General features: G+C 42.2%; 1 protein-coding gene across 1 annotated transcript; it reads right to left on the minus strand.

Annotated features, from left to right (window-relative positions):
• Positions 1–5,258: 5,258 nt before the first annotated feature.
• LOC120055160 (excitatory amino acid transporter 5-like) lies at positions 5,259–24,715 on the minus strand. Its single transcript, XM_039003082.1, has 11 exons — positions 24,458–24,715; positions 22,039–22,118; positions 20,928–21,143; positions 14,358–14,400; positions 12,029–12,236; positions 10,193–10,292; positions 8,777–9,010; positions 6,598–6,792; positions 6,051–6,185; positions 5,734–5,836; positions 5,259–5,414 (listed from the first exon to the last, which is right to left on the minus strand). Exons 1-11 carry the CDS (start codon positions 24,713–24,715, stop codon positions 5,259–5,261), a joined length of 1,728 nt encoding a protein of 575 aa, XP_038859010.1.
• Between the last annotated feature and the right edge of the window lie 480 nt (positions 24,716–25,195).

Consider the following 25,195-nt stretch of genomic DNA (forward strand, 5'->3'; position numbering starts at 1 on the left):
AGAAATGGTTTGTAAAGATTGGTTTGGAAGAGCTTGACTGGCCTGCACAGAACCCTGACCTCAACCCCATCGAACAGCTTTGGGTTGAATTGGAACACCGACTGCGAACCCAGCCTAATCGCCCAACATCAGTGTCCGACCCCACTAATGCTCTTGTGGATGAATGGAAGCAAGTCCCCGCAGCAATGTTCCAACATCTAGTGGAAAGCCTTCCCAGAAGAGTGGAGGCTATTGTAGCAGCAAAGGGGGGACCAACTCCATATTAATGCCTATGATTTTGGAATGAGATGATCGACGAGCAGGTGTCCACATCCTTTTGGTCATGTAGTGTAAATTCATTAGCCCCTAATCTATGGATTTCATATGACTTGGAATACAGATATGCATCTGTTGGTCACAGATACCTTTAAAAAATGTAGGGGAGTGGATCAGAAAACCAGTCGGTATCTGTTGTGACCACCATTTGCCTCATGCAGCGCGACACATCTCCTTCGCATAAAGTTGATCAAGCTGTTGATTGTGGCCTGTGGAATGGTGTCCTACTCCTCTTCAATGGCTGTGCGAAGTTGCTGGATATTGGTGGGAACTGGAACACTCTGTCTTACATGTCGATCCAGAGCATACCCAAACATGCTCAATGGGTGACATGTCTGGTGAGTATACAGGCCATAGAAGAACTGGGACATTTTCAGCTTCCAGGAATTGTGTACAGATCCTTGCAACATGGGGCCATGCATTATATTGCTGAAACACGAGTTGATGGCGGCGGATGAATGGCACGACAATGAGCTTCAAGATCTTGTCACAGTATCTCTGTGCAAACAAATTGCCATCAATAAAATGCAATTGTGTTCGTTGTCCGTAGCTTACGGTCGTTGTCTGTAGCTTAACACCACCGCCACCATGGAGCACCCTGTTCACAAGTTTCGAATCCCGAGCTGACAAGGTACAAATCTGTAGTTCTGCCCCTGAACAAGGCAGTTAACCCACTGTTCCCCCTTAGAACCGTCATTGAAAATAAGAATTTGTTCTTAACTGACTTGCCTAGTTAAATAAAGGTAAAAATAAATAAATATGAGCTTTCTAAATGGTTCATCCATCATGGATGAAAATACCCTCAAATTAAAGCTGACAGTCTGCAATTTAAACTCAGTCGTTGTATCATTTCAAATCCAAAGTCCAAATCCAAAATCCCCAAATTTCTGTAGCTAGGTTTCCATCCAATTGGCGGGAGATTTTCATATGAATATTCTAAAATACATGTAAAGAAAACATGTGCCTTTTCCCACCAGTGGTGTGTTTCCACCTAACTGTCTTGTCGCAGATAAAAATCAGCACGTGACGACGTAGTCCTGAAAATGTACCTTTTCCCTTAAGTTTTCATGTACTGAATAAAAATCTAAAATTCCATCGCATTTTCAACTCTACCTATAGTTTTGTCATAAAACTGTTGTGCTAAATAGCAAATGTGCCTACTCTGGTCTTGGCATGTACACTCTAGCCAACAGATCGCAGAGACGGTGCAGATAGGCTAGTCTACACGATGAGATTATTATAGATAAGAATATGTGTATTTGTATTTGTCAAACTGCATTCAAGCATCGATCATCATGTCACCAGAATAAGACCCTTGAATAGGAGCATCAATATCACCTTGCACTTTCACCACCCTGTGAAGTTCATCATCATTTATTTAATCTGTAGCCTAATGAACGGCATGGTTCCCCGAGTCTGTAGTGGGAGGATCACACATCATGTCTTCGAGTGACTCCAAGTTTACTTTGATATGATGGTTGTTATATCAATATTTGCGCATAAAGGCGTTTCCACCGCCATTTCTCACTTAATTTTACCCACACAACAAGATTCCACCATGTTAAAGTGATCTGTCTGCATTTATACAATTGTATTGAAACTTCCTGTTTCCATCACAGGGGCGGTAGGTAGCCTAGTGGTTAGAGTGTAACCGAAAGGTTACAAAATTGAATCCTGAGCTGACAAGGTAAAGCATCTGTCGTTCTGCCCCTGAACAAGGCAGTTAACCCACTGTTCCCCGGTAGGCCGTCATTGAAAATAAGAATTTGTTCTTATCTGATTTGCCTAGTTAAATAAAGGTTAAAAAACAGCTGTCATGGTTGTTTTTTAAACTGTATGACTTTACTCACATAAAAACTGTGTATGGAAGCGTGGTTAGTGTCCCAATACTTTTGGAGCTGGTGGTTGAGAGCGGTTGTATGAAACCAATCTGTGCAATCTGTGCATAAAGTAAAGCTCTCAACCATGCCAGCCCGCTCTTAATTTCTATTCAGTTCAACTAACCATCAAGTTAGATTCACAGCTCTCCGTCAGACACATTTTCGGTATGTTCAGGTCAATTACCAGTATAAATTGCTTTAAAAAGGAAACACTGTTACATTTGAAACTTTGTTTGACAAGTTATTCTGAATAGTCATGACATTACCTTTCAAATGATATATAATATAACCAACTTTGAAAGCACCAGCTACAACTAGTGGCTCCCGAGTGGCGCAGTGGTCTAAGGCACTGCATCTCAGGGCTAGAGGTGTCACTAGAGATCCTGGTTCAGTTCCAGGCTGTATAACAACCAGCTGTGATAGGGAGTCCCATAGGACGGTGCACAATTGGTATGTGTTGTTAGGGTTTGGCCTTCATTGTAAATAAGAATGTGTTCTTAACTGTCTTACCTAGTTAAGTAAACAACTGTTAATCACCCATATTGACATTAGAATGTTGGCAGCTTAGTGATAGAATTCCATGTTGTGGGGCAGATATATTTTTGGATTGTAACTTTGGTGATAGAAGCACCAATTTTTAAAGCAATTTATACTGCATTGCTTGCTGTTTGGGGTTTTAGGCTGGGTGTCTGTACAGTACAGCACTGTGTGACATCAGCTGATGTAAGAAGGGCTTTATAAATACATTTGATTGTACACACACAGCTAGAACAGGTTTTTAAAACGATTTGTAGCTGGGCCAATGGAATGTCCAAGTGAGCCCGACCACTCCCCAATGGTGGTTTCATTGAGGACTGGCTTGAATTGAAAGGATGGCCATATCCTTTATTTTCATCATGAGCAAAAGCTTTTGGGCTTTCTACTCAGTTGCAAAAGGGTCCATTTAATAAACACAGGACACCAGCAATGTGGATAACACTCATTTATAGAAGAAAATGCAAGCGACTTCAAAGGTTAACTTCTCTGAACAGGGGAACAAAAACATCACCAAATTCACTGAGAATACATGACATAGTATGAATAAACAATACTCCTAGGCGCAGCTTCATACTACTTGTCAAACATAGAGAACTGATACTGTATACTGACCTTTGGCGTGGGCTTGGTGTGGGGTATGGGGAGTCCATGGGTGGCTTTTCACCATTTACACATCTGAGCCATTGCTCAGTTGTTAGGTTCAAATAAAACTTTATTAATCACATGCGCCAAATACAACAAGTGTAGACTTTACCGTGAAATGCTTGCTTACGAGCCCTAATCAACGATAACATAATACTAAAAAGACAAATAATAACACGAGGAATAAAGTACACAAAAATGGAGCTACAATCAGGGAGTACCAGTACAATGTGCAGGGGTATGAGGTATTTGGGTATGTTGGGTATGAATATTATATGAATCATATAAATTGAAATGGCAAATTTGGGTACAATCAATTCTAACTACAGAAACCATTTCAGAACGATCTGAGATGGTGAGTGTCATGGCTTTCTGAAATTAAATGGAACGACCCAGAGTTTCATTTGCGCACACTGTATACAGATTTTCTATTGTGTTATTGACTGTACGTTTGTTTATCCCATGTGTTGTTGTTTTTGTCGCACTGCTTTGCTTTATCTTGGCCAGGTCGCAGTTGTAAATGAGAACTTGTTCTCAACTGGCCTACCTGGTTAAATAAAGGTGAAATAAAATAAAACTAATTTTTAAAAGTAGGAGAGAAGGTTTTATGCCTACATGATAGGTCAATCTGAGACAGTTTTAGGCAACCCTCAGCCTTATTAGATAACCAAACAAGATTTGCAAACCAGTCAAAAGCATGCCATTTACAACAAGTTTATCTTCCATGCCCAACTGGCTAGTAGGTCAGTAATGTCCTTGTGAATGACAAAGGCACTGTAAACTCAAGCACTGTAATCTCAAGCACTTAAAGCCAAAAGACCCTCCTCGGTAATCCTTCTTCTTTGTCCAAGTCTTCACCGTGACTTAATCTCTCACTAACACCAGAGGCACATGCGTGTGCCTGCCGTCCAAGGGCTTCATACTCATGGCTTCCTCATGTCCTAACTAACTGGATTAATCACTGAAGAGAACTCACATCCATGACGTTGCATTTGATTACAAAATATAAATACACCAGAAATCAAGCAACTTATAACAAACAAACAAATTATTTTTCAAATAACCACAATAAATGAATCTGAAGAAACAATGTAATTCCTTGAGTACTATGTTGCTATGATTGAGGGAAGAATGGTATGGTAGTTCGTCTGTGTGCATTGGCAGACGAAATGGTTGGTGTCTGTGTAGATAAATGACTTAATCTTGCGGACAAGTGACATTTTTTATTTAAGGCAACATTACATTTAGGTTTTTGAATACAAGAAAAGCAGGGTCACATGCAAAAAAAGATCATCGTGTTTTGAATTATACAACATTTCCCCCCCTGTACTTTCCCTTTAGACTGTTGAAACTGCCAATAAATGTTAGGCGCATTAAATAGAAGACGAAGTTGAGTGAAATGAGTTTATTGCCATTGACCCAGAATGTCCATTATGACCCGACAGTAGACCTACTTCCTTTGCATGCAAAAAAATAAAATCCAGCCAAACAAGTTGTTCAAAATGCATACCTGCATGCTGTTATTATGACTGTCACATGGACCATAGAGACCATGGTGAGGAACAGTGAAAAAAACATCCAGTGAATCCACAGGACGTTGGTCGAGTTAAGTCGAGTTAATAGCAAGATTCAATACCACATAGACAAGATCGTAGTAGTACATCTGGGCGATTCCTAACTCATCACTGTTTAACTTTTTTTTAAATAAAAGGTCTTTGTGGAAAACACTGATTTGTCCATTGCAGTGTGTCACTGACAAAGCGAAAATGTTCAGTCACAAAAAGACCGAATAGGTGACAGCAGGAGCAGGTTCTTTCAGTACCGTTTCATGGCGCGAGTAGGGGAAAAGTGCACCATCCTTTGAGGTTAATGTCTTTCCAGGAGTTAAACTTGACAGATGTTGTAGTAGATGGTAGGCCTCTCGTTGACTGTGTCCCCCATCACATCATAGCAGCAGTCCTGCTTGTGCAGAGGCAGCTCGGTCATAGGCACACCGTTCTGCATGTTGTGAGAGTTCTGTGTGCCATATGAAGGTTGCGACTAGGGAGGAACACACACACACACACACACACACACACACACACACACACACACACACTGATCAGTATCTCTGTAATAAGTGACAAACTGTGCAGACATTGAGGTCTAGATTCACATGACATATTGATTTCAGATTGTTAAATGTGTAACCCTGGCTGGCAGACACATTAAATCAATTTAAGACGTCAGTCATTATTATGTGCAGGGCCTCAAATGTGTAGGGCCTCTGATAACTCACATGAAAACAGTTTGACAGGAGCTTAGGTCTATAACTCAATTGTTATGATGTGGTTACGGCTAGACAGTGACAGCTGCCTACCTTGCCAGTAGGTCTGCGAGGAAAGTCTTTCCGACATAAGTGCCCGATGATTCCTGCTGCCAGGGCGTCTCCCAGCACGTTGATCATGGTTCGGAATCTGTCCCTGAAAGGACAGGGAATACAAAGGCTCCAGAGGTCAGTCTCTCACTCCAACCAAAAACGTTTGCTTCTGAATGCAATTTAGGTTTCCTTTGACATATGAATGAATTCACTTTTTAAACATAAGATGTTCTGCCGTTTCAGTCACTATTAACATGTAGTTTATGTTCTACTATGAAGATATTGAATAGGACTAATTGTTGTCAAAGTGAACTTACAGTACCCAGTCGATGGTCACAATGAGAGTAATGTCATCAGGTGGCAGACCCACTGATGTCAGCACAATCACCATGGTGACGAGGCCGGCCTGGGGGATCCCAGCAGCACCTATGCTGGCAGCTGTTGCTGTTATACTTCAAACAGAGACCAACACAATCAATTACTCAGCTAAGAAGGTGCATTACAATATTGTTCTGCCATGGTTAATATGATATGAGCTATACCCTTTAAAAAGTTACACAACCTACGTTTAGTGATTTTTCATTCAATCAAAAACAGTGACCAAATCTCATCGTGAAAAACATTACATTAATGTTGTACAGTGACATTCCCATGTAGTTGTGTGAAACAGAAGTCATATTCAGGATGTTACTTTTTGTGAAATGGTTATAATCTTGGCACCCAGAACCAAGACTGTCATGGCAGACTACACCGACCGGTTACTGCTTTTGAGTTAGGACTCAAAGTTTCACCCAGTATATGGATTGGGTAGCTTTATGAGAAAGTTTACATGAGAATTGGAGTGATTTGAAACCCCATACATACCTAATGGTGACCAGCTGGCTAAAGTCCAGCTCATAATCGTTGACCTGGGCGATAAAGATGGCCGCCACGGCCTCGTAAAGAGCTGTTCCGTCCATGTTAATGGTGGCGCCCACAGGCAGCACGAAGCGAGCTATCTGCCGATCCACATTGCAGTTCTCCAGCAAGCACTTCATAGTAATGGGCAGAGTGGCAGAACTTAAGAGAGAGAGAGAGTTGAGTTAAGGGACTTTTACCATTCTCACTGATATCCTCTGGATATATTGTTTGTTTTCCTCAATTTGGAATAGTTTAGTTTACACTACTTAATTACAACAATCAGCTTTCATGCTTTTTTTTGTACATTTAGGCTATTATTCTCTTAATATACTGTGAACCATCAGATCCTCCTCTCCACCCTCTCCGAGCTGGGCATCTCCGGCGCGGCCCACGCTTGGATTGCGTCCTACCTGACAGGTCGCTCCTACCAGGTGGCGTGGCGAGAATCTGTCTCCGCACCACGTGCTCTCACCACTGGTGTCCCCCAGGGCTCTGTTCTAGGCCCTCTCCTATTCTCGCTATACACCAAGTCACTTGGCTCTGTCATATCCTCACATGGTCTCTCCTATCATTGCTATGCAGACGACACACAATTAATCTTCTCCTTTCCCCCCTCTGATAACCAGGTGGCAAATCGCATCTCTGCATGTCTGGCAGACATATCAGTGTGGATGACGGATCACCACCTCAAGCTGAACCTCGGCAAGACGGAGCTGCTCTTCCTCCCGGGGAAGGACTGCCCGTTCCATGATCTCGCCATCACGGTTGACAACTCCATTGTGTCCTCCTCCCAGAGTGCTAAGAACCTTGGCGTGATCCTGGACAACACCCTGTCGTTCTCAACTCACATCAAGGCGGTGACCCGTTCCTGTAGGTTCATGCTCTACAACATTCGCAGAGTACGACCCTGCCTCACACAGGAAGCGGCGCAGGTCCTAATCCAGGCACTTGTCATCTCCCGTCTGGATTACTGCAACTCGCTGTTGGCTGGGCTCCCTGCCTGTGCTATTAAACCCCTACAACTCATCCAGAACGCCGCAGCCCGTCTGGTGTTCAACCTTCCCAAGTTCTCTCACGTCACCCCGCTCCTCCGCTCTCTCCACTGGCTTCCAGTTGAAGCTCGCATCCGCTACAAGACCATGGTGCTTGCCTACGGAGCTGTGAGGGGAACGGCACCTCCGTACCTTCAGGCTCTGATCAGGCCCTACACCCAAACAAGGGCACTGCATTCATCCACCTCTGGCCTGCTCGCCTCCCTACCTCTGAGGAAGTACAGTTCCCGCTCAGCCCAGTCAAAACTGTTCGCTGCTCTGGCACCCCAATGGTGGAACAAACTCCCTCACGACGCCAGGTCAGCGGAGTCAATCACCACCTTCCGGAGACACCTGAAACCCCACCTCTTTAAGGAATACCTAGGATAGGATAAAGTAATCCTTCTAACCCCCCCCTCCCCCTTAAAAGAGTTAGATGCACTATTGTAAAGTGGTTGTTCCACTGGATATCATAAGGTGAATGCACCAATTTGTAAGTCGCTCTGGATAAGAGCGTCTGCTAAATGACTTAAATGTAAATGTAAATGTAATACATTATTATTCTCTTAATACATTTCTGTGCTTGACTGTTCGCCTCTAAACACCATAATGTGGATCAATAGCAACATGATGCAGATGCATTTGAGTAAGTTTTAACAGTTTCAAAGAAAGTGTTTGAAACTGGAGATGATCAATCAAACATTACAATGTTTTATAAGGAACCTTTTTCATGCATTCAGCTCAACCCTTTGTGACAGTGTTCTTCACACCTGGTCCTGGAGGGCCACAGTGTTTGCAAGCTTTTGTCCCAACCCAGCACTAACACACCTGAATCAAATGAATCAGGTGTTATATGACTCAGCTGAATGGGGGGAGGTCACTTTAATTTCAAAACAGGGGGTGAACTGAAATTCGATTCACAAATTGAAAAAAGTCAATTTCCGATTCAACATGAGTTTAATGTCAATTCACTTCCTGCTGAACTGACTGAATTAAGAAAGGAATTGAACTCAACCCAGGTTGTTGGTTGCACACTGCAGCCCTGCACACTGCAGCCCTCCAGGACAGTGAAAAATATAATTGTTTAATGAGAAAATAGGACACAGACAGACCTTGAGGAGGTGGCCAGTGCTATGACCAAGGCTTGAAGCAGGCCTCTGATGAAAGTGAAAGGGTTTTTCCGAGTCAGGATGAGGTAGAAGAAGGGGAGGAGGATGAGGCCGTGGACAAAAAGCCCGGCCAGAACAGTGATGGTGTACCAGCCCAGCTTCTTCCCAAGAGTAGATGGGTCCTGCATGTCCAGGATTTTTCCAGCTACGAGGAATATGATCCCAAATGGAAAATACCTGGCCGGAAAAAAATAAAGGAAGAACTGTGTTTCACTGTTGTTCAATAAACACCTCCAAAGACTGTCTATACAACCTACAGGTAACTGCCAAAATAAAGGAAACACCAACATAAAGTGTCTTAATAGGGCGTTGGGCCACCATGAGCCAGAATAGCTTCAATACACCTTAGCATAGATTCTATTGGACGGATGTAAAACCATTCTTCCACAAGAAATTCCATCATTTGGTGTTTTGTTGATGGTGGTGGAAAAGGATATCTCAAGCGATATTAAAGAATCTCCCATAAGGGTTCAATTGGGTTAAGAGCTGGTGACGGAGGTGGCCATGGCATATGGTTAATATCGTTTAAATGCTCATCAAACCATTCAGTGACCACTCGTGGCCTGGGGATGGGGGCACTGTCATCCTATGGGGTCATAGCCATGATAGACAAAATAGTGGCCTGCCCAGCATTTTTATACCTTTTATACACCCTAAGCATGAAGGGATGTTAACTGCTTAATTAACTCAGAAACCACACTTGTGTGGAAGCACCCGCTTTCAATATACTTTGTATCCCTCATTTACTCAAGTGTTTCCATTATTTTGGCAGTTACCTATAGGTCAAATGTGTTTTTCCTAATGCGCAGTTTCCACCCAGTAAAACAGAATAAAAATAAATGAATTGTAATTTATATCATGCTATGTATTGTGAAAACTGTACTCACAAAAAAAGAAAAAAAAAGAAAGATTGACCCCAAAGATTGTCATTTTTTCTAGTCACTATAATGGGGGATCCTGTTTTCTGCAAACAATGCCTGCAGTACCGCGGTCGGCCTTGAACCGCTGTGGCTTCAATGAGAGGGGGCAGTCATTCTGCCCTGGTGGTGCCAGAGGTCCCTGGGATAAGTCACTGTTGACCCTGAGCACAGGGTGAGCTACTCCTGCTTGACTAATCCTTGGCATGTGCAGTTCGCTGCTGGGTGGAACGAAGCAAGATAGTCGCCTGACTTCTCCACCACAGTTTGACCACAAGACAATGACCCCATTCTCACCACATGCCCGTGTACAGGTCGTAACCTCAGAAAGTCACACTGAATGGACATCACATCCACAAACCTGGTGTTGCCATTCTCTAAACTACTGAGCCAGTGGAACCATGATAATGTAAACTATTTACAAAGCTCGTCCCCCACTTACCAAACAGCAGTGTTGATGATTTTCATGACACATTCGTTGATACACTGACACAAGTTAACTAGTGGTGCTCCTCTCTCGCCTATTTTCCCCAGTAACAGCCCTAAAGAAGCAAAATGAAAATGATTTAGATAGAGATGGATACACATACAGTTGAAGACGGAAGTTTACATACACTTAGGTTGGAGTCATTAAAACTCGTTTTTCAACCACTCCACAAATTTCTTGTTAACAAACTATTGTTTTGGCAAGTCGGTTAGGACATCTACTTTGTGCATGACACAAGTCATTTTTCCAACAATTCTTTACAGACAGATTATTCCACTTGTAATTCACTGTATCACAATTCCAGTGGGTCAGAAGTTTACATACACTAAGTTGACTGTGCCTTTAAACAACTTGTAAAATTCCAGAAAATGATGTCATGGCTTTAGAAGCTTCTGATAGGCTAATTGACATCATTTGAGTCAATTGGAGGTGTACCTGTGGATGTATTTCAAGGCCTACCTTCAAACTCAGTGCCTCTTTGCTTCATGGGAAAATCAAAAGAAATCAGCCAAGACCTCAGAAAAAAAATTGTAGACCTCCACAAGTCTGGTTCATCCTTGGGAGCAGTTTCCAAACGCCTGAAGGTACCACGTTCATCTGTACAAACAATAGTACGCAAGTATAAACACCATGGGACCACGCAGCCATCATACCGCTCAGGAAGGAGACGCGTTCTGTCTCCTAGAGATGAACGTACTTTGGTGCGAAAAGTGCAAATCAATCCCAGGACAACAGAAAAAGGACCTTGTGAAGATGCAGGAGGAAACAGGTACAAAGTATCTATATCCACAATAAAACGAGTACCAATATCGACATAACCTGAAAGGCCACTCAGCAAGGAAGAAACCACTGCTCCAAAACCGCCATAAAAAAGCCAGACTACGGTTTGCAACTGCACATTAGGACAAAGAATGTACTTTTAGGAGAAATGTCCACTGGTCTAATGAAACAAAAATAGAACTGTTTGGCCATAATCACCATCGTTATGTTTGGAGGAAAAAGGGGGAGGCTTGCAAGCTGAAGAGCACCATCCCAACCATGATGCACAGGGGTGGCAGTATCATGTTGTGGGGGTGCTTTGCTGTAGTGGTGCACTTCACAAAATAGGTGGCATCATGAGGAAGTAAAATTATGTGGATATATTGAAGCAACATCTCAAGACATCAGTCAGGAAGTTAAAGCTTGGTCGCAAATGGGTCTTCCAAATGGACAATGACCTCAAGCATACTTCCAAAGTTGCGGCAAAATGGCTTAAGGACAACAAAGTCAAGGTACTGGAGTGGCCATCACAAAGCCCTGACCTCAATCCTATAGAACATTTGTGGGCAAAACTGAAAAAGCATGTGCGAGCAAGGAAGCCTACAAACCTGACTCAGTTACACCAGCTCTGTCAGGAGGAATGGGCCAAAATTCACCCAATTTATTGTGGGAAGCTTGTGGAAGGCTACCCAAAACGTTTGACCCAAGTTAAACAATTTAAAGGCAATGCTACCAAATACTAATTGAGTGTATGTAAACTTCTGACCCACTGGGAATGTGATGAAAGAAATAAAAGCTGAAATAAATCATTCTATCTACTATTATTCTGACATTTTCACATTCTTAAAATAAAGTGGGAATCCTAACTGTCCTAAGACAGGGAATTTTTACTTGGATTAAATGTCAGGAATTGTGAAAAACTGAGTTTAAATGTATTTGGCTAAGGTGTATGTAACCTTCTGACTTCAACTGTAGCATTGATACAGAAAATAAGAAAATATTTAAAAAAAATAGAGGATAAACTGTTTTTACCCATGGTGGCAGAGAAGATGACGATCCCCAGCACGTTCATCTGTTGGCTGCTGCCAGCTCTGGTCTTGTATTGAATCTCAGGGGGTGGAGTGAGCTCCAGGAACACCGTCCGACCAGTGGGGTCACTATCGTCAGGCATGATGTACACAAAGTTGGGCTGCACTGTGACCCTGGGGACTTTCAGGATGTGGACCAGATCTGTTTTGTACTGGATCAATAAGAACATTGCAGATGAGGAAGGTGATTTAAAGTACAATACCCATGAGCTGTAGGGATTTGTCTTGACTTGTTAATCACTACCAATGGAAGGTCTTCTATGTCTGGCATATTATTAAATAAACAATGGTACAGTGCCTATAGAAAGTATTCATACCCCTTGACGTGTTGCACATTTTCTTGTGTTACAGCTTGAATTCAAAATGGATTAAATAAATAAAAAATCTCACCTATCTACACACAATAACCCATAACAAAGTGAAAACCTGTTTTTAGAAATGTTTGCAAATTTATTGAAAATTAAATACAGAAATATCTCATTTACATAAGTATTCACACCCCCACATGTTAGATGTGTTATCACCTTTGGCAGCGATTACAGCTGTGAGTCTTTAAGAGGTAAGTCTCTAAGAGCTTTGCACACCTAAATTGTACAATATTTGCACATTATTCTTTAAAAAATGATTCAAGCTCTGTCAAGTTGGTTGTTGATCATTGCTAGACTGACATTTTCAAGTCTTGCCATAGTCTTTCAAGCCGATTTAAGTCAAAACTGAAACTAGGCCACTCAAGAACATTCAATGACGTCTTGGTAAGCAACTCCAGTGTATATTTGGCCTTGTAATTTAGGTTATTGTCCTGCTGAAAGGTGAATTTGTCTACCAGTGTCTGTTTGAAAGCAGACTGAAAAAGCTTTTCCTCGAGAATTTTGCCTGCGCTTATCTCTATTCGGTTTATTTTTATATTAAAAATCTCCCTTGCCGATTACAAGCATATCCATAACATGATGCAGCCACCACAATGCTTGAAAATATGAAGAGTGGCACTCAGTGATGTGTTGGATTTGCCCAAAATATAACACTTTGTATTTAGGATATAAAGTTAATTTCTTTCCCACATTTTTTGCAGTTTTACTTTAGTGCCTTATTACAAACAGGATGCATGTTTTGGAATATTTGTTATTCTGTGGAGGCTTCCTTCTTTTCCCTCTGTCATTTAGGTTACTATTGTGGAGTAACTACAATGTTGTTGATCCATCCTCCGTTTTCTCCTATCACAGCCATTAAAAGTTTCCTTCCTTTCTGGCAACTGAGTTAGGAAAAACGCCTGTATCTTTGTAGTGACTGGGTGTATTGATACACCATCCAAAGTGTAATTAATAACTTCAACATACTCAAAGTGATATTCAATGTCTGCTTTTTATTTTATTTTTACCCATCTACCTATAGGTGCCTTTCATTGCGAGGCATTGGAAAATCTCCCTTGTCTTTGTAGTTGAATCTGTGTTTGAAATTCACTGCTCAACTGAGGGACCTTACAGATCATTTTATGTTTGGGGTACAGAGATGAGGTAATCATCCAAAAACAGTTAGCGTACAATTTCCACGGCCCCGCGGAAACCTAATTCTAAAATCCCCATCAAAATCCGTCTGTTTAAGCTATCGATATATGGCATGGGCTCAATCCATCGCATCTGCCGATATCGCCCTTCCGCATCTACGGTGAAAGGTGGCAGAGTTAAAGCGGTGTTTGTCAGACCATGAGACCCCCCGAAAAGCAGTCTTCTCACGAAAAGTCTGTAGCGTCCGAACTGTTTGGCCTACAAACTCTCACGAACGCGGTGGTGGGTGTTCTCTGTTTTGCTCTACGACCCCCATAAGCGTCACGGGACTCATCTGAAGTTGGTACAACCTCTTCTGCCAACTTCTGTGTGCAGCGTACGAACAGTTTGGGCTACACACTAACACACTCTGTGGAAAGGTGAGACTCTCACAAACATGTACATGTCGGGTTGTATTGCTCTATTAAGTGAGTTGTTAAGCAAATCTTTCCTCCTGAACTTATTATTATTATTAGGCTTGCCATAACAAAGGGGTTGAATAGTTACTGACTAAAGACATTTCAGCTTTTCATTTTTAATGAATTTGTAAAAATGTCTAAAAACATAATTCCACTTTGACATTATGGGGTATGGTGACACAAAATCTTAATTTAATATATTTAAAATTCAGGCTGTAGCACAACAAAATGTGGAAAAAGTCAAGGGGTTTGAATACTTTCTGAAGTCACTCTATATGTGTCATACTGTACATTAGCATTGGTCTGGTGTTACCTGTTGAAATGTCGCCTCAATAAGATTGGAAGGAACCATATTCCTGTAAAAAGATAATGTTATGATTTAGCTTAGCATGTTGATATGTTGGTGCATACAGTAAGGGTAAAACGCATGGCCATTCATTCCTGATCAGTATCTGTAAGGTCAAGTGTAATTATTACCGTATAAGAGGGAATCATAATAATTCCAACTGGATAAGTATGATCATGAATAACATGCTTTTCCAACCTTTTGAATCAAATCAAATCAAAGTTTATTTGTCACGTGCGCCGAATACAACAGACCTTACAGTGAAATGCTTACTTACAGGCTCTAACCAATAGTGCAAAAAAAGGTGTTAGGTGAACAATAGGTAAGTAAAGAAATAAAACAACAGTAAAAAGACAGGCTATATACAGTAGCGAGGCTATAAAAGTAGCGAGGCTATTTTCACAGTAATTTGTGAGCCATTTGTAATTTCTGAGCCAAGCAAAGGAAAGTGGTCCCCTGCAGTCTAATCATTGATGTGTATTCCACAGAATGTATATAAGTGATGAATACACCTTTTGATGTATGTCTGCATAAAGTGTAGCTTTTTTAAAATTTTATATATATATTTTTTATTTTACCCCCTTTTCTCCCCAATTTTCGTGGTATCCAATCGCTAGTAATTACTATCTTGTCTCATCGCTACAACTCCCGTACGGGCTCGGGAGAGACGAAGGTCGAAAGCCATGTGTCCTCCGAAGCACAATCAAGTGCAGCTTTTTGACAATACAAAACAGATTTTATGAATTGAAGTATTTTAAGGTTTAAAGTATTTGCATGGGCCAAACAATTACTATGCCTCTGCAAAGAAATGAAGAACTTGTGAAGTGTCTTCGTTTTACATCAGTGAACACAGTAGAGGCAATTTGCCCCCTACGTTATCAGTTTTTACTCTGGCTCTCCTCTATTCCTCTCTTTACTCTGCAGTGTCAGAGGTTGAATTAATAAGTGGATGAAGAGGGCAGACGACTCCTGTGAGGGCCCTTAAAAGAGGGAAGTACTTTCAGACAGGCACGAGCCAGAAGCCCTTCTGACGTACAAGCAAGCAATCCTCCACGAAGACAATTTGTATCCCCACTGTTCATGACAGGGTTAATCTGTAAATCATCCCTTTTGGACTACTATAAAAACTTTCATCACCCCTGTCATTTAACTGGATTGTGTCTGTGCACCCCAACCTCCTGAGATAGTTGTTGCTACTGCGTAGAACTACCAAGCATAGACAACAATAGGTAGTAGCATGCCTATCAGGCCCATAGTACTGTACTTAACAGGACTGGAGTCAATATATCCTAATTCGATTAAAAAAAACACAGAAAAAAAACACTTTGAATTTACATGACAAAGTTACATGTCTTTATCATATTTATTTATTTGTCTTCATTTACATTTTTTAAATTGAATAATTACCAGAAGTAGGTATTTGGACTGGTATGTCTACTGAAGTTCTTAATTTTAGTGAGGAAAATAAACATTTTGATTAACACCCAGACAATAGATCTCAGTTTAAGATATAGGCTTGGACTTCAGCATGTCTTGTATTACAGTGAAAGCCAATACGCAGCTCCCAATGGTTTGGGTTATTTCAGAACATTCAAAACCCACTGTGATTTGGATTGACTTTAGATATGAGTTTGATGTGAGATTCTGGTAATGTATTGTTGTTAGACTGGATATACAGTATAGGCTGTTTTGAAACTACAGATACTTTTTTTTTGCTTGAGAATGCTAGTGTGAGACTTGAGATGTAGGTTGTAACTAAACTGAAGCCGGTATTCAAGCAATTGTAGACAGTGGATTTCCGGCTAATGCTGTAAGACTTGTGTTGGATTTGCACAGCATTTCTGTATGGAGGGAGTTGACACTTGACATACAGTGAGCTCCAAAAGTATTAGAACAGTTAACATTTTGTTGTTGTTTTGGCTCTGTACTCCAGCACTTTGGGTTTGAAATGATACAATGACTATGATGTTAAAGTGCAGACTGTCAGCTTTAATTTGAGGGTATTTTCATCATTATCGGGTGAACAGTTTAGAAATTACCGCACTTTTTGTACATAGTGTCCCCCCCCCCGTTTCAGAGGACCAAAAGTATTGGGACAAATTCACTTATATGTGTATTAAATTAGTCAAAAGTTTAGTATTTTGTCTCATAACCCTAGCATGCAATGACTACATCAAGCTTGTGACTCTACCAACTTGGATGCATTTGCTGTTTGTTATGATTGTGTTTCAGATCATTTTGTTCCCGATAGAAATGACGGGTATTTATGCCTCTAACTTTTGCACTCATCATTATTCATGATTCATTCTGGATTATCAGGAATCATGGCAGCATCCACATTAATGTAGAGGTGTTTAGAAACATATTATATTATTATTTACAATAAAAGTGACGCCAAAATGACACAATACATTATTTACAATTAATTTCTATTGGGCACAAAATAATCTGAAACACAACCAAAACAAACGGCAAATGCATCTAACAAATCTGTAGTCACAAGCTTGATGTAGTCATTGCGTGCTATGAATATAGGACTAAATACTTACGTTTTTACTACTCTGATATACATGTAAGTGAATTTGTCCCAATACTTTTGGTACAGTAAAATGGGGGGGACTATGTAATTTCTAAACGGTTTACCCGATATGGATGAAAATACGCTGAAATTAAAACTGACAGTCTCCACTTTAACCTTGTAGTCATTATATCACTTCAAATCCAAAATGCTGGAGTACGGAGCCAAAACAACAACAACACAATTGTCACTGTCTCAATACAGTGGAGCTCACTGTAGAAACTGGCAGTCTGGTTGTGGGTGCTAGATTTGCCGCCAGCATTGAATGGGGCCATGCCACAGGACTGTCGGTTTCTAAATCTAGTCTCAACTCCCTTCAGCCAAGACACACTGCTGTAACAAATCCAACTTACACCTGAAAGCACTTTCTGGAAATCAATATCTGGAGTCTGTGACTGAGGAGTGCCTTTCATCTGGCCACTCTACCATAAAGGGGACGATGTTTGGGGGTGAAAGGGGACGATGTTTTGGGGTGAGGGTGCTGTGATTTTTTGCCTGCGCTATATAGGGCTACATTGGTCCGCTAATGCAGGACTCGTAAAGGCCTAGTGCACTACTTTAGAGAAAAAATTCAATGTTCAAAAATATATATTTTTGTATTAATAAAAATAATATATTCCACTCTTTCAGAGGGTGCTGCAGCACCTTCCGCACCCCTACTTTCGGTGGCTATGTCTGCAATTGATTGAATACTGTCTTAGGTTTTGCTGAAGGGGTCTGAAGATATTGGTTGTTCCTAGACTGTATGTATTGTATATTGTTTGTCCCTAGACTGAAGATATACAGTGCATTCGGAAAGTATTCAGACCCCTTGACCTTTCCCACATTTTGTTACGTTACAGCCGTATTCTAAAATTGATTAAATTGTTTGTTTTTCCTCATCAATCTACATACAATACTCTATAATGAGAAAGCAAAAACAGGTTTTCAGAACTGTTTGCAAATGTATAAAATAAAAAAAACTGAAATATCACATTTACATAAGTAAACGCTACAAGCTTGGCACACCTGTATTTGGGGAGTTTCTCCCATTCTTCACTGCAGATCCTCTCTAGCTCGATCAGGTTGGAGGGGAGCTTTGCTGCACAGCTATTTTCAGGTCTCTCCAGAGATGTTAGATCGGGATCAAGTCTGGGCTCTGGCTGGGCCACTCAAGGACATTCAGAGACTTGTCTCGAAGCCACTCGTGCGTGGTCTTGGCTGTGTGCTTAGGGTTGTTGTCCTGTTAGAAGGTGAACCTTCAACCTAATCTGAGGTCCTGTGCGCTCTGGAGCAGGTTTTCATCAAGGATCTCTCTGTACTTTGCTCCGTCCATCTTTCCCTCGATCCTGACTAGTCTACCAGTCCCTGCCGCTGAAAAACATACCCACAGCATGATTCTGCCACCACCACGCTTCACAGTAGGGATGGTGCCAGGCTTCCTCCAGATGTGGCACTTGGTATTCAGGCAAAATAGTTCAATCTTGGTTTCATTAGACCAGAGAATATTGTTTCTCATGGTCTGAGAGTGCTTTAGGTGCCTTTTGGCAAACTCCAAGTGGGTTGTCATGTGCTTTTTACTGAGGAGAGGCTTCCATCTGGCCACTATACCCTAAACGCCTGATTGGTGGAGCGCTGCAGAGATGGTTGTCCTTCTGGAAGGTTCTCCCATCTCCACAGAGGAACTCTGGAGCTCTGTCAGAATGACCATCGGGTTCCTGGTCACCTCCCTGACCAAGGCCCTTCTCCCCCGATTGCTCAGTTTGGCCGGGCCGCCAGCTCTAGGAAGAGTCTTGGTGGTTCCAAACTTCTTCCATCTAGGAATGATGGAGGCACTGTGTTCTTGGGGACCTTCAATGCTGCAGAAATGTTTTGGTACCCTTCCCCAGATCTGTGCCTTGAGCACAATCCTGTCTCGGAGCTCTACGGACAATTCCTTCGACCTCATGGCATGGTTTTTGCTCTGACATGCACTGTCAATAGTGGGACCTTATACACTGCTCCAAAAAATAAAGGGAACACTAAAATAACACATCCTAGATCTGAATGAATGAAATATTCTTATTAAATACTTTTTTCTTTACATAGTTGAATGTGCTGACAACAAAATCACACAAAAATTATCAATGGAAATCAAATTTATCAACCCATGGAGGTCTGGATTTGGAGTCACACTCAAAATTAAAGTGGAAAACCACACTACAGGCTGATCCAACTTTGATGTAATGTCCTTAAAACGCTCAGTAGTGTGTGTGGCCTCCACGTGCCTGTATGACCTCCCTACAACGCCTGGGCATGCTCCTGATGAGGTGGCGGATGGTCTCCTGAGGGATCTCCTCCCAAACCTGGACTAAAGCATCCGCCAACTCCTGGACAGAGTCTGTGGTGCAACGTGGCGTTGGTGGATGGAGCGAGACATGATGTCCCAGATGTGCTCAATTTAATTCAGGTCTGGGGAACGGGCGGGCCAGTCCATAGCATCAATGCCTTCCTCTTGCAGGAACTGCTGACACACTCCAGCCACATGAGGTCTAGCATTGTCTTGCATTAGGAGGAACCCAGGGCCAACCGCACCAGCATATGGTCTCACAAGGGGTCTGAGGATCTCATCTCGGTACCTAATGGCAGTCAGGCTACCTCTGGCGAGCACATGGAGGGCTGTGCGGCCCCCCAAAGAAATGCCACCCCACACCATGACTGACCCACCGCCAAACCGGTCATGCTGGAGGATGTTGCAGGCAGCAGAACGTTCTCCACGGCGTCTCCAGACTCTCTCACGTCTGTCACATGTGCTCAGTGTGAACCTGCTTTCATCTGTGAAGAGCACAGGGCTCCAGTGGCGAATTTGCCAATCTTGGTGTTCTCTGGCAAATGCCAAACGTCCTGCACGGTGCTGGGCTGTAAGCACAACCCCCAACTGTGGACGTCGGGCCCTCATACCACCCTCATGGAGTCTGTTTCTGACCGTTTGAGCAGACACATGCACATTTGTGGCCTGCTGGAGGTCATTTTGCAGGGCTCTGGCAGTGCTCCTCCTTGCACAAAGGCGGAGGTAGCGGTCCTGCTGCTGGGTTGTTGCCCTCCTACGGCCTCCTCCACGTCTCCTGATGTACTGGCCTGTCTCCTGGTAGCGCCTCCATGCTCTGGACACTACGCTGACAGACACAGCAAACCTTCTTGCCACAGCTCGCATTGATGTGCCATCCTGGATGAGCTGCACTACCTGAGCCACTTGTGTGGGTTGTAGACTCCGTCTCATGCTACCACTAGAGTGAAAGCACCGCCAGCATTCAAAAGTGACAAAAACATCAGCCAGGAAGCATAGGAACTGAGAAGTGGTCTGTGGTCACCACCTGCAGAACCACTCCTTTATTGGGGGTGTCTTGCTAATTGCCTATAATTTCCACCTGTTGTCTATTCCATTTGCACAACAGCATGTGAAATTTATTGTCAATCAGTGTTGCTTCCTAAGTGGACAGTTTGATTTCACAGAAGTGTGATTGACTTGGAGTTACATTGTGTTGTTTAAGTGTTCCCTTTATTTTTTTGAGCAGTGTATATAGGTGTGTGCCTTTCCAAATTATGTCCATTCAATTGAATTTACCCCAGGTGTACTCCCATCAAGTTGTAGAAACATCTCAAGGATGATCAATGGAAACAGGATGCAACTGAGCTCAATTTCGAGTCTCATAGCAAAAGTTCTGAATACTTTTCTATTTTTATAAATTAGCAAAAATGTCTTAAAACCTGTTTTCGCTTTGTCATTATGGGGTATGGTGTGTAGATTGATGAGAATTGTATTCTTATTTAATCAATTTTAGAATAAGGCTGTAACGTAACAAAATGTGTAAAAATGGAAGGAGTCTAAATACTTTCCAAATGCACTGTATCAGGACCATTCCACGAATGAGTCCCTTTGATATTTTAAGTAGAAATCACGCTTCAGTTTTGCTTCTGGTTTATCTTTATTGGTCACTCACCTAATGAGATCTAGCAAGGCATCAGCAGAAGTCATGACGGGCCCTCCTCCTAGCCTGTTGCTGTCCATCTCAGTGCCCACCCCGGGCTTGATGATGATCACCAGCAGGATACCCACCACCACCGCAATGAAGGTGGTCCACAGGTAGTAGGTCACAGTGAGAACACCCACACGACAACAGGCTTTGGACTCCATAGACGACAGGCCTGACATTAAACTGTAGAGAGAGAGAAAAAGAGAGAGGATTGGTTAGGATGAAATAATGAAAACATGCAATAAAAATGGCCCAATAATTGCTCAGGTGCCTAAATTGGTACTCAAATATGGTTCCATTCTAGTGAGTGATTAAAGGAAACTAAGGAGAATGTGGACCTAAGTGAGATCTAATGAACATTTCTATTGAAGTGGCAGAAGGACACCTTTTCAAGTGTTTGTCGTAAGCACTACTTCCTATACTACCTAACCAAACATAGCAGGTATAAAATAAATGCCTGAAACTAGATCCCTTACATACTGGTATTGACAAGAAGAAAAAAAACTGCGGGGGGAGGTTCTCTTCTGCACTGTTCAACCAATCCAGTAAATGTGGAGGGGGAGTTAAGATGGAGCGTCGCCTTGGGTGTCGCCTTGTTTCCATTTCCCCTGAAAACCGGAATATCTGGTTTTTGGGGAATTGGCAGAGGCTATATACTATCTGACAGTTGTAATATAACTGGAACCTGTCATATTATGTCGACCATATGGAATCTACTGAAATCTGGTTTCTAAAGTCTTGTTTTGTTGTACTGTTTTAAGCCCCATTCAACTTGAATGAAGAGTGATATCATTACCTGTCTATAGGGGGTAGCTACTATCATTGGGTGTGGTGTGATAACAACATAAAAAGTCATCCTGCAGTCAGCATTCTCTCCAATTCATTTAACACCTAGTCCAGTTATGCACTTTTCTCAAAAGTCACTTTTGAGGCTGTTTTTTTTGTTGTGGTTTGTGAAGTATATTCAATCAACAATAGAGGAATTCACAGTGAAGATCAAATTATAATTTTATTACTCTATTGCTGGTTGAATATGGAACCACATTACTGGAAAGAAGTTGACATTAAAGATGTTTACCTGGATGTGATGAGGGGGAGGATCAGCATTTTGAGCACTCTCATGAGAAGTTCTCCAGGGAATGAAAAATAAATCTTAGCCTGGAGGGGAAATCAGAAGAAACATTAATCTTAATTAAGTAGGGATGAAGCACTCACTCCAAAGCAGTGGCAGCTGGTGACTTAACACATTTGAGGAGGATGATTGTTGAAAAAAAGGGCACCTTCAAACATATTCCAAAACTTTGTCTCTTTCCACAGGAGACCCTTTACAATAGTTGGACAGATATTTTTGTTTCAAGTATTAATTTCTTCTAGAAAAAAGTGCCCATCAGCACACACTTGGGTGAATGTCAAAAGCCTTTTGCTTGATTCCTCATGTCCTCTCTCCTAGATTCCTTCTCAAACCACCAAAAGGAGGTCAGGAGAACATGATAGAAGATCAAAGGTTCCTTCTTCTCCAATGCTCCTTCTCCTTCAATGTTTTGAGAAGGGAAATTGAGGAAAAGGCTTTTCAGATTCACCCCTTGTGAAAAGGTGAAAGGTTGTTATTGGTTTTCAAAATAGTAAAGAAATAGCTGTGATTAATATTGGTTGATTCAATCTGGTTCATAGGTCTGGACTATTACCTTTTGCATTACAAGATATCACAACACTGCTTTACATCAGTCATTGGTGTTGATAAAAATTATAAATCAACGTGGTTTAAAATGTTTGGATGTCACTGATGGGTCTCAGAGCCATCTATGACTTTAAGTGACTCAGATATACTGAACAAAAATATAAACGCAACATGCAACAATTTCAAAGTTTTTTCCTGAGTTGCAGTTCACATAAGGAAATCAGTCAATATAAATAAATTGATTAATCTATGCATTTCACATGACAGGGCAGGGGCACAGCCATGCGTGAGCCTGGTTGGGGGGGGGGGGTGCATAGGCCCACCCACTTAACAGCCAGGCTCAGCCAATCAGAATCGGTTTTCCCCCACAAAAGAGCTTTATTACAGATAGAAATACTCCCCCCCCCTCTGACGATCCCGCAGGTGAAGAAGCTGGATGTGGAGGTCCTGAGCTGGCGTGGTTACACGTGGTCTTCGGTTTTAAGGCCGGTTGGACATACTGCCAAATTCTTTAAAATGGCGTTCTCTGGCAACAGCTCTGGTGGACATTCTTGCAGTCAGCATGCCAATTGCACGCTCCCTCAAAACTTGAGACGTCTGTGGCATTGTGTTGTGTGACAGAACTGCACATTTTAGTGGCCTTTTATCACCCCCAGCACAAGGTGCATCTGTGTAATGATCATGCGGTTTAATCAGCTTCTTGATATACCACACCTGTCAGGTGGATGGATTATCTTGACAAGGGATAAGATGCTCACTAACAGGGATGTACAGTAAACACATTTGTCCACAAAATGTGAGAGAAATAAGCTTTTTGTGCATATGGAACATTTCTGGGATACTTTATTCAGCACATGGGACCAGTACTTTACATGTTGTGTTTATATTTTTGTTGAGTGTAGCTCTTGGTAGTAACACGCACAGTAATTTCCTCAGGTTAAACCTCCACTCACTTACAATCATCAGCTTTGGGTCATGCGTCACCTCACACACCTGTGATTATCGAGTATACTTTAGGCCATGTTTGCTTTGGCAAGCCAAGTCTCAGTCTGAGATCAAATAATCCCCTCTTCTCCTGACAGGACTGAGCTTGGATTGACCTCAACTATCTACTGTTCTGAACATCGCATTCCTTTTGTCTTCATGTAAAAGTGGACAGGAAGGGCGTGATAATGTGGGCATACGATACCTATCCTTCTTTACCTTATGAGCACCATAGATGGCCTATAACTCTCTAGGTGTCTACTGTTGCTCTCCAACAATATGCTGCATTTATTTTTCTGAAGCCAGTAATTGGTTCACCATCAATGGTCTAGATTAGAATTTATTCTGCCACAAAATGCGTTGAAACTGCTACATTTGCATCAGCGGAGAACTTTCCTCTCAGGAACTGAAACACATTGCTGAGTAGAGGTCATTAACTCCTTCCCTAACAACCTCTTTTTCAATCAAGGGGATGAATGCATGCTACCAGGGCTGCTCTTCTAGCTGTGCACTGGCTCTCTGTTGCTATAACAATTAACGCACACCACTTTTCAGGTTCCAGTCCCATCATTTGCTGATGGTGTCGTGCACTAGAAGCTTCTCTCAATGGTCCATTACGTCTGCCGGTTGATGTTCTCCAATGCAAACAGGAGCTCTATCGTGCGTTTAAGTGGAACACTTTCACGGATCCACCTCATCCGAAAAGAGTGAGAGATGGTCAAACACAGAAATGTATGCAAAGCCATGGGAGACATATGGACCTGGCAGGCTGGCACTTCAAATAATCAAGCAGCATTTGCACATGCATCCGACGTTGTGATAAAGAACCACGTACCTGGGTAGAGAGATGGCTCCCTCTCAACATGAACCCCAGGAGACAGCCGGCCAACACGGCAAAAACCGAGAGCGTCAGCAAGCCGTTGAGCTTCAGGTACCCCCTCAGCCACTGTTTCAAGTCAACGACGAAAGTCCCATGTAAAAATGTCTTGACACGATCGTACATGGGTTTCCCCCCAGAGTCTCCTCTTGGGGAATACGAACTATTGTTGTACCGTGTTTCCTTGCCATCTGTGGGCAGTAGTAGCTCCTCCATAGTGCCAAGTCCTTCACTGGGAAGACAGTCAACTTCTTCTGGAGGGGGCAATTAATTTAGCTTACATGGGGATTAAGCCATCGTGGCATGTGCAGAGTGAATGCCAGCCAGTCAAAGCCCACAGTTAGGGAGAATGTGGGACTAAGAGGCTTACAAGCGTGTAATAACATCTAACAAGTATTTGTTATTAGGTAGCAGGCTGCCATGCTTTTGAACTTCATTGTTTATATCTTGTCATCTCAATCAATCATCACATTTATTTATAAAGCCCCTTTTACATCAGCAGTTGTCACAAAGTGCTATTACAGTAACACAGCCTGGACCTCAAAGAGCAAGCAGAGGTGGAAGCAGAAGCACAGTGGAAAAACTAGGCTAAGAACCGAGGATTCATACTCTTCTAGCTGTTCTGGGTAGTCTTCCGGGTCAACTGCTACAACCTTGCTTTTCGCAAAACCTTTAACTTTCTTGGACGAGTTATAG

The sequence above is a fragment of the Salvelinus namaycush genome, chromosome 10 (assembly GCF_016432855.1).
Source record: "Salvelinus namaycush isolate Seneca chromosome 10, SaNama_1.0, whole genome shotgun sequence".
Lineage (NCBI taxonomy): Eukaryota > Metazoa > Chordata > Actinopteri > Salmoniformes > Salmonidae > Salvelinus > Salvelinus namaycush.

Bases quoted from the DNA above. Each gene is read 5' to 3' on its own strand.
- LOC120055160 (XM_039003082.1), bottom strand. From the start codon at position 24,715: ATGGAGGAGCTACTACTGCCCACAGATGGCAAGGAAACACGGTACAAC. The intron at 10,293-12,028 runs GTAAAAACAGTT...TTGCTTCTTTAG, and splicing joins CATCTTCTCTGCCACCATGG to GGCTGTTACTGGGGAAAATA. The intron at 6,793-8,776 runs GTCTGTCTGTGT...CTCTCTCTTAAG, and splicing joins GCACTGGCCACCTCCTCAAG to TTCTGCCACTCTGCCCATTA.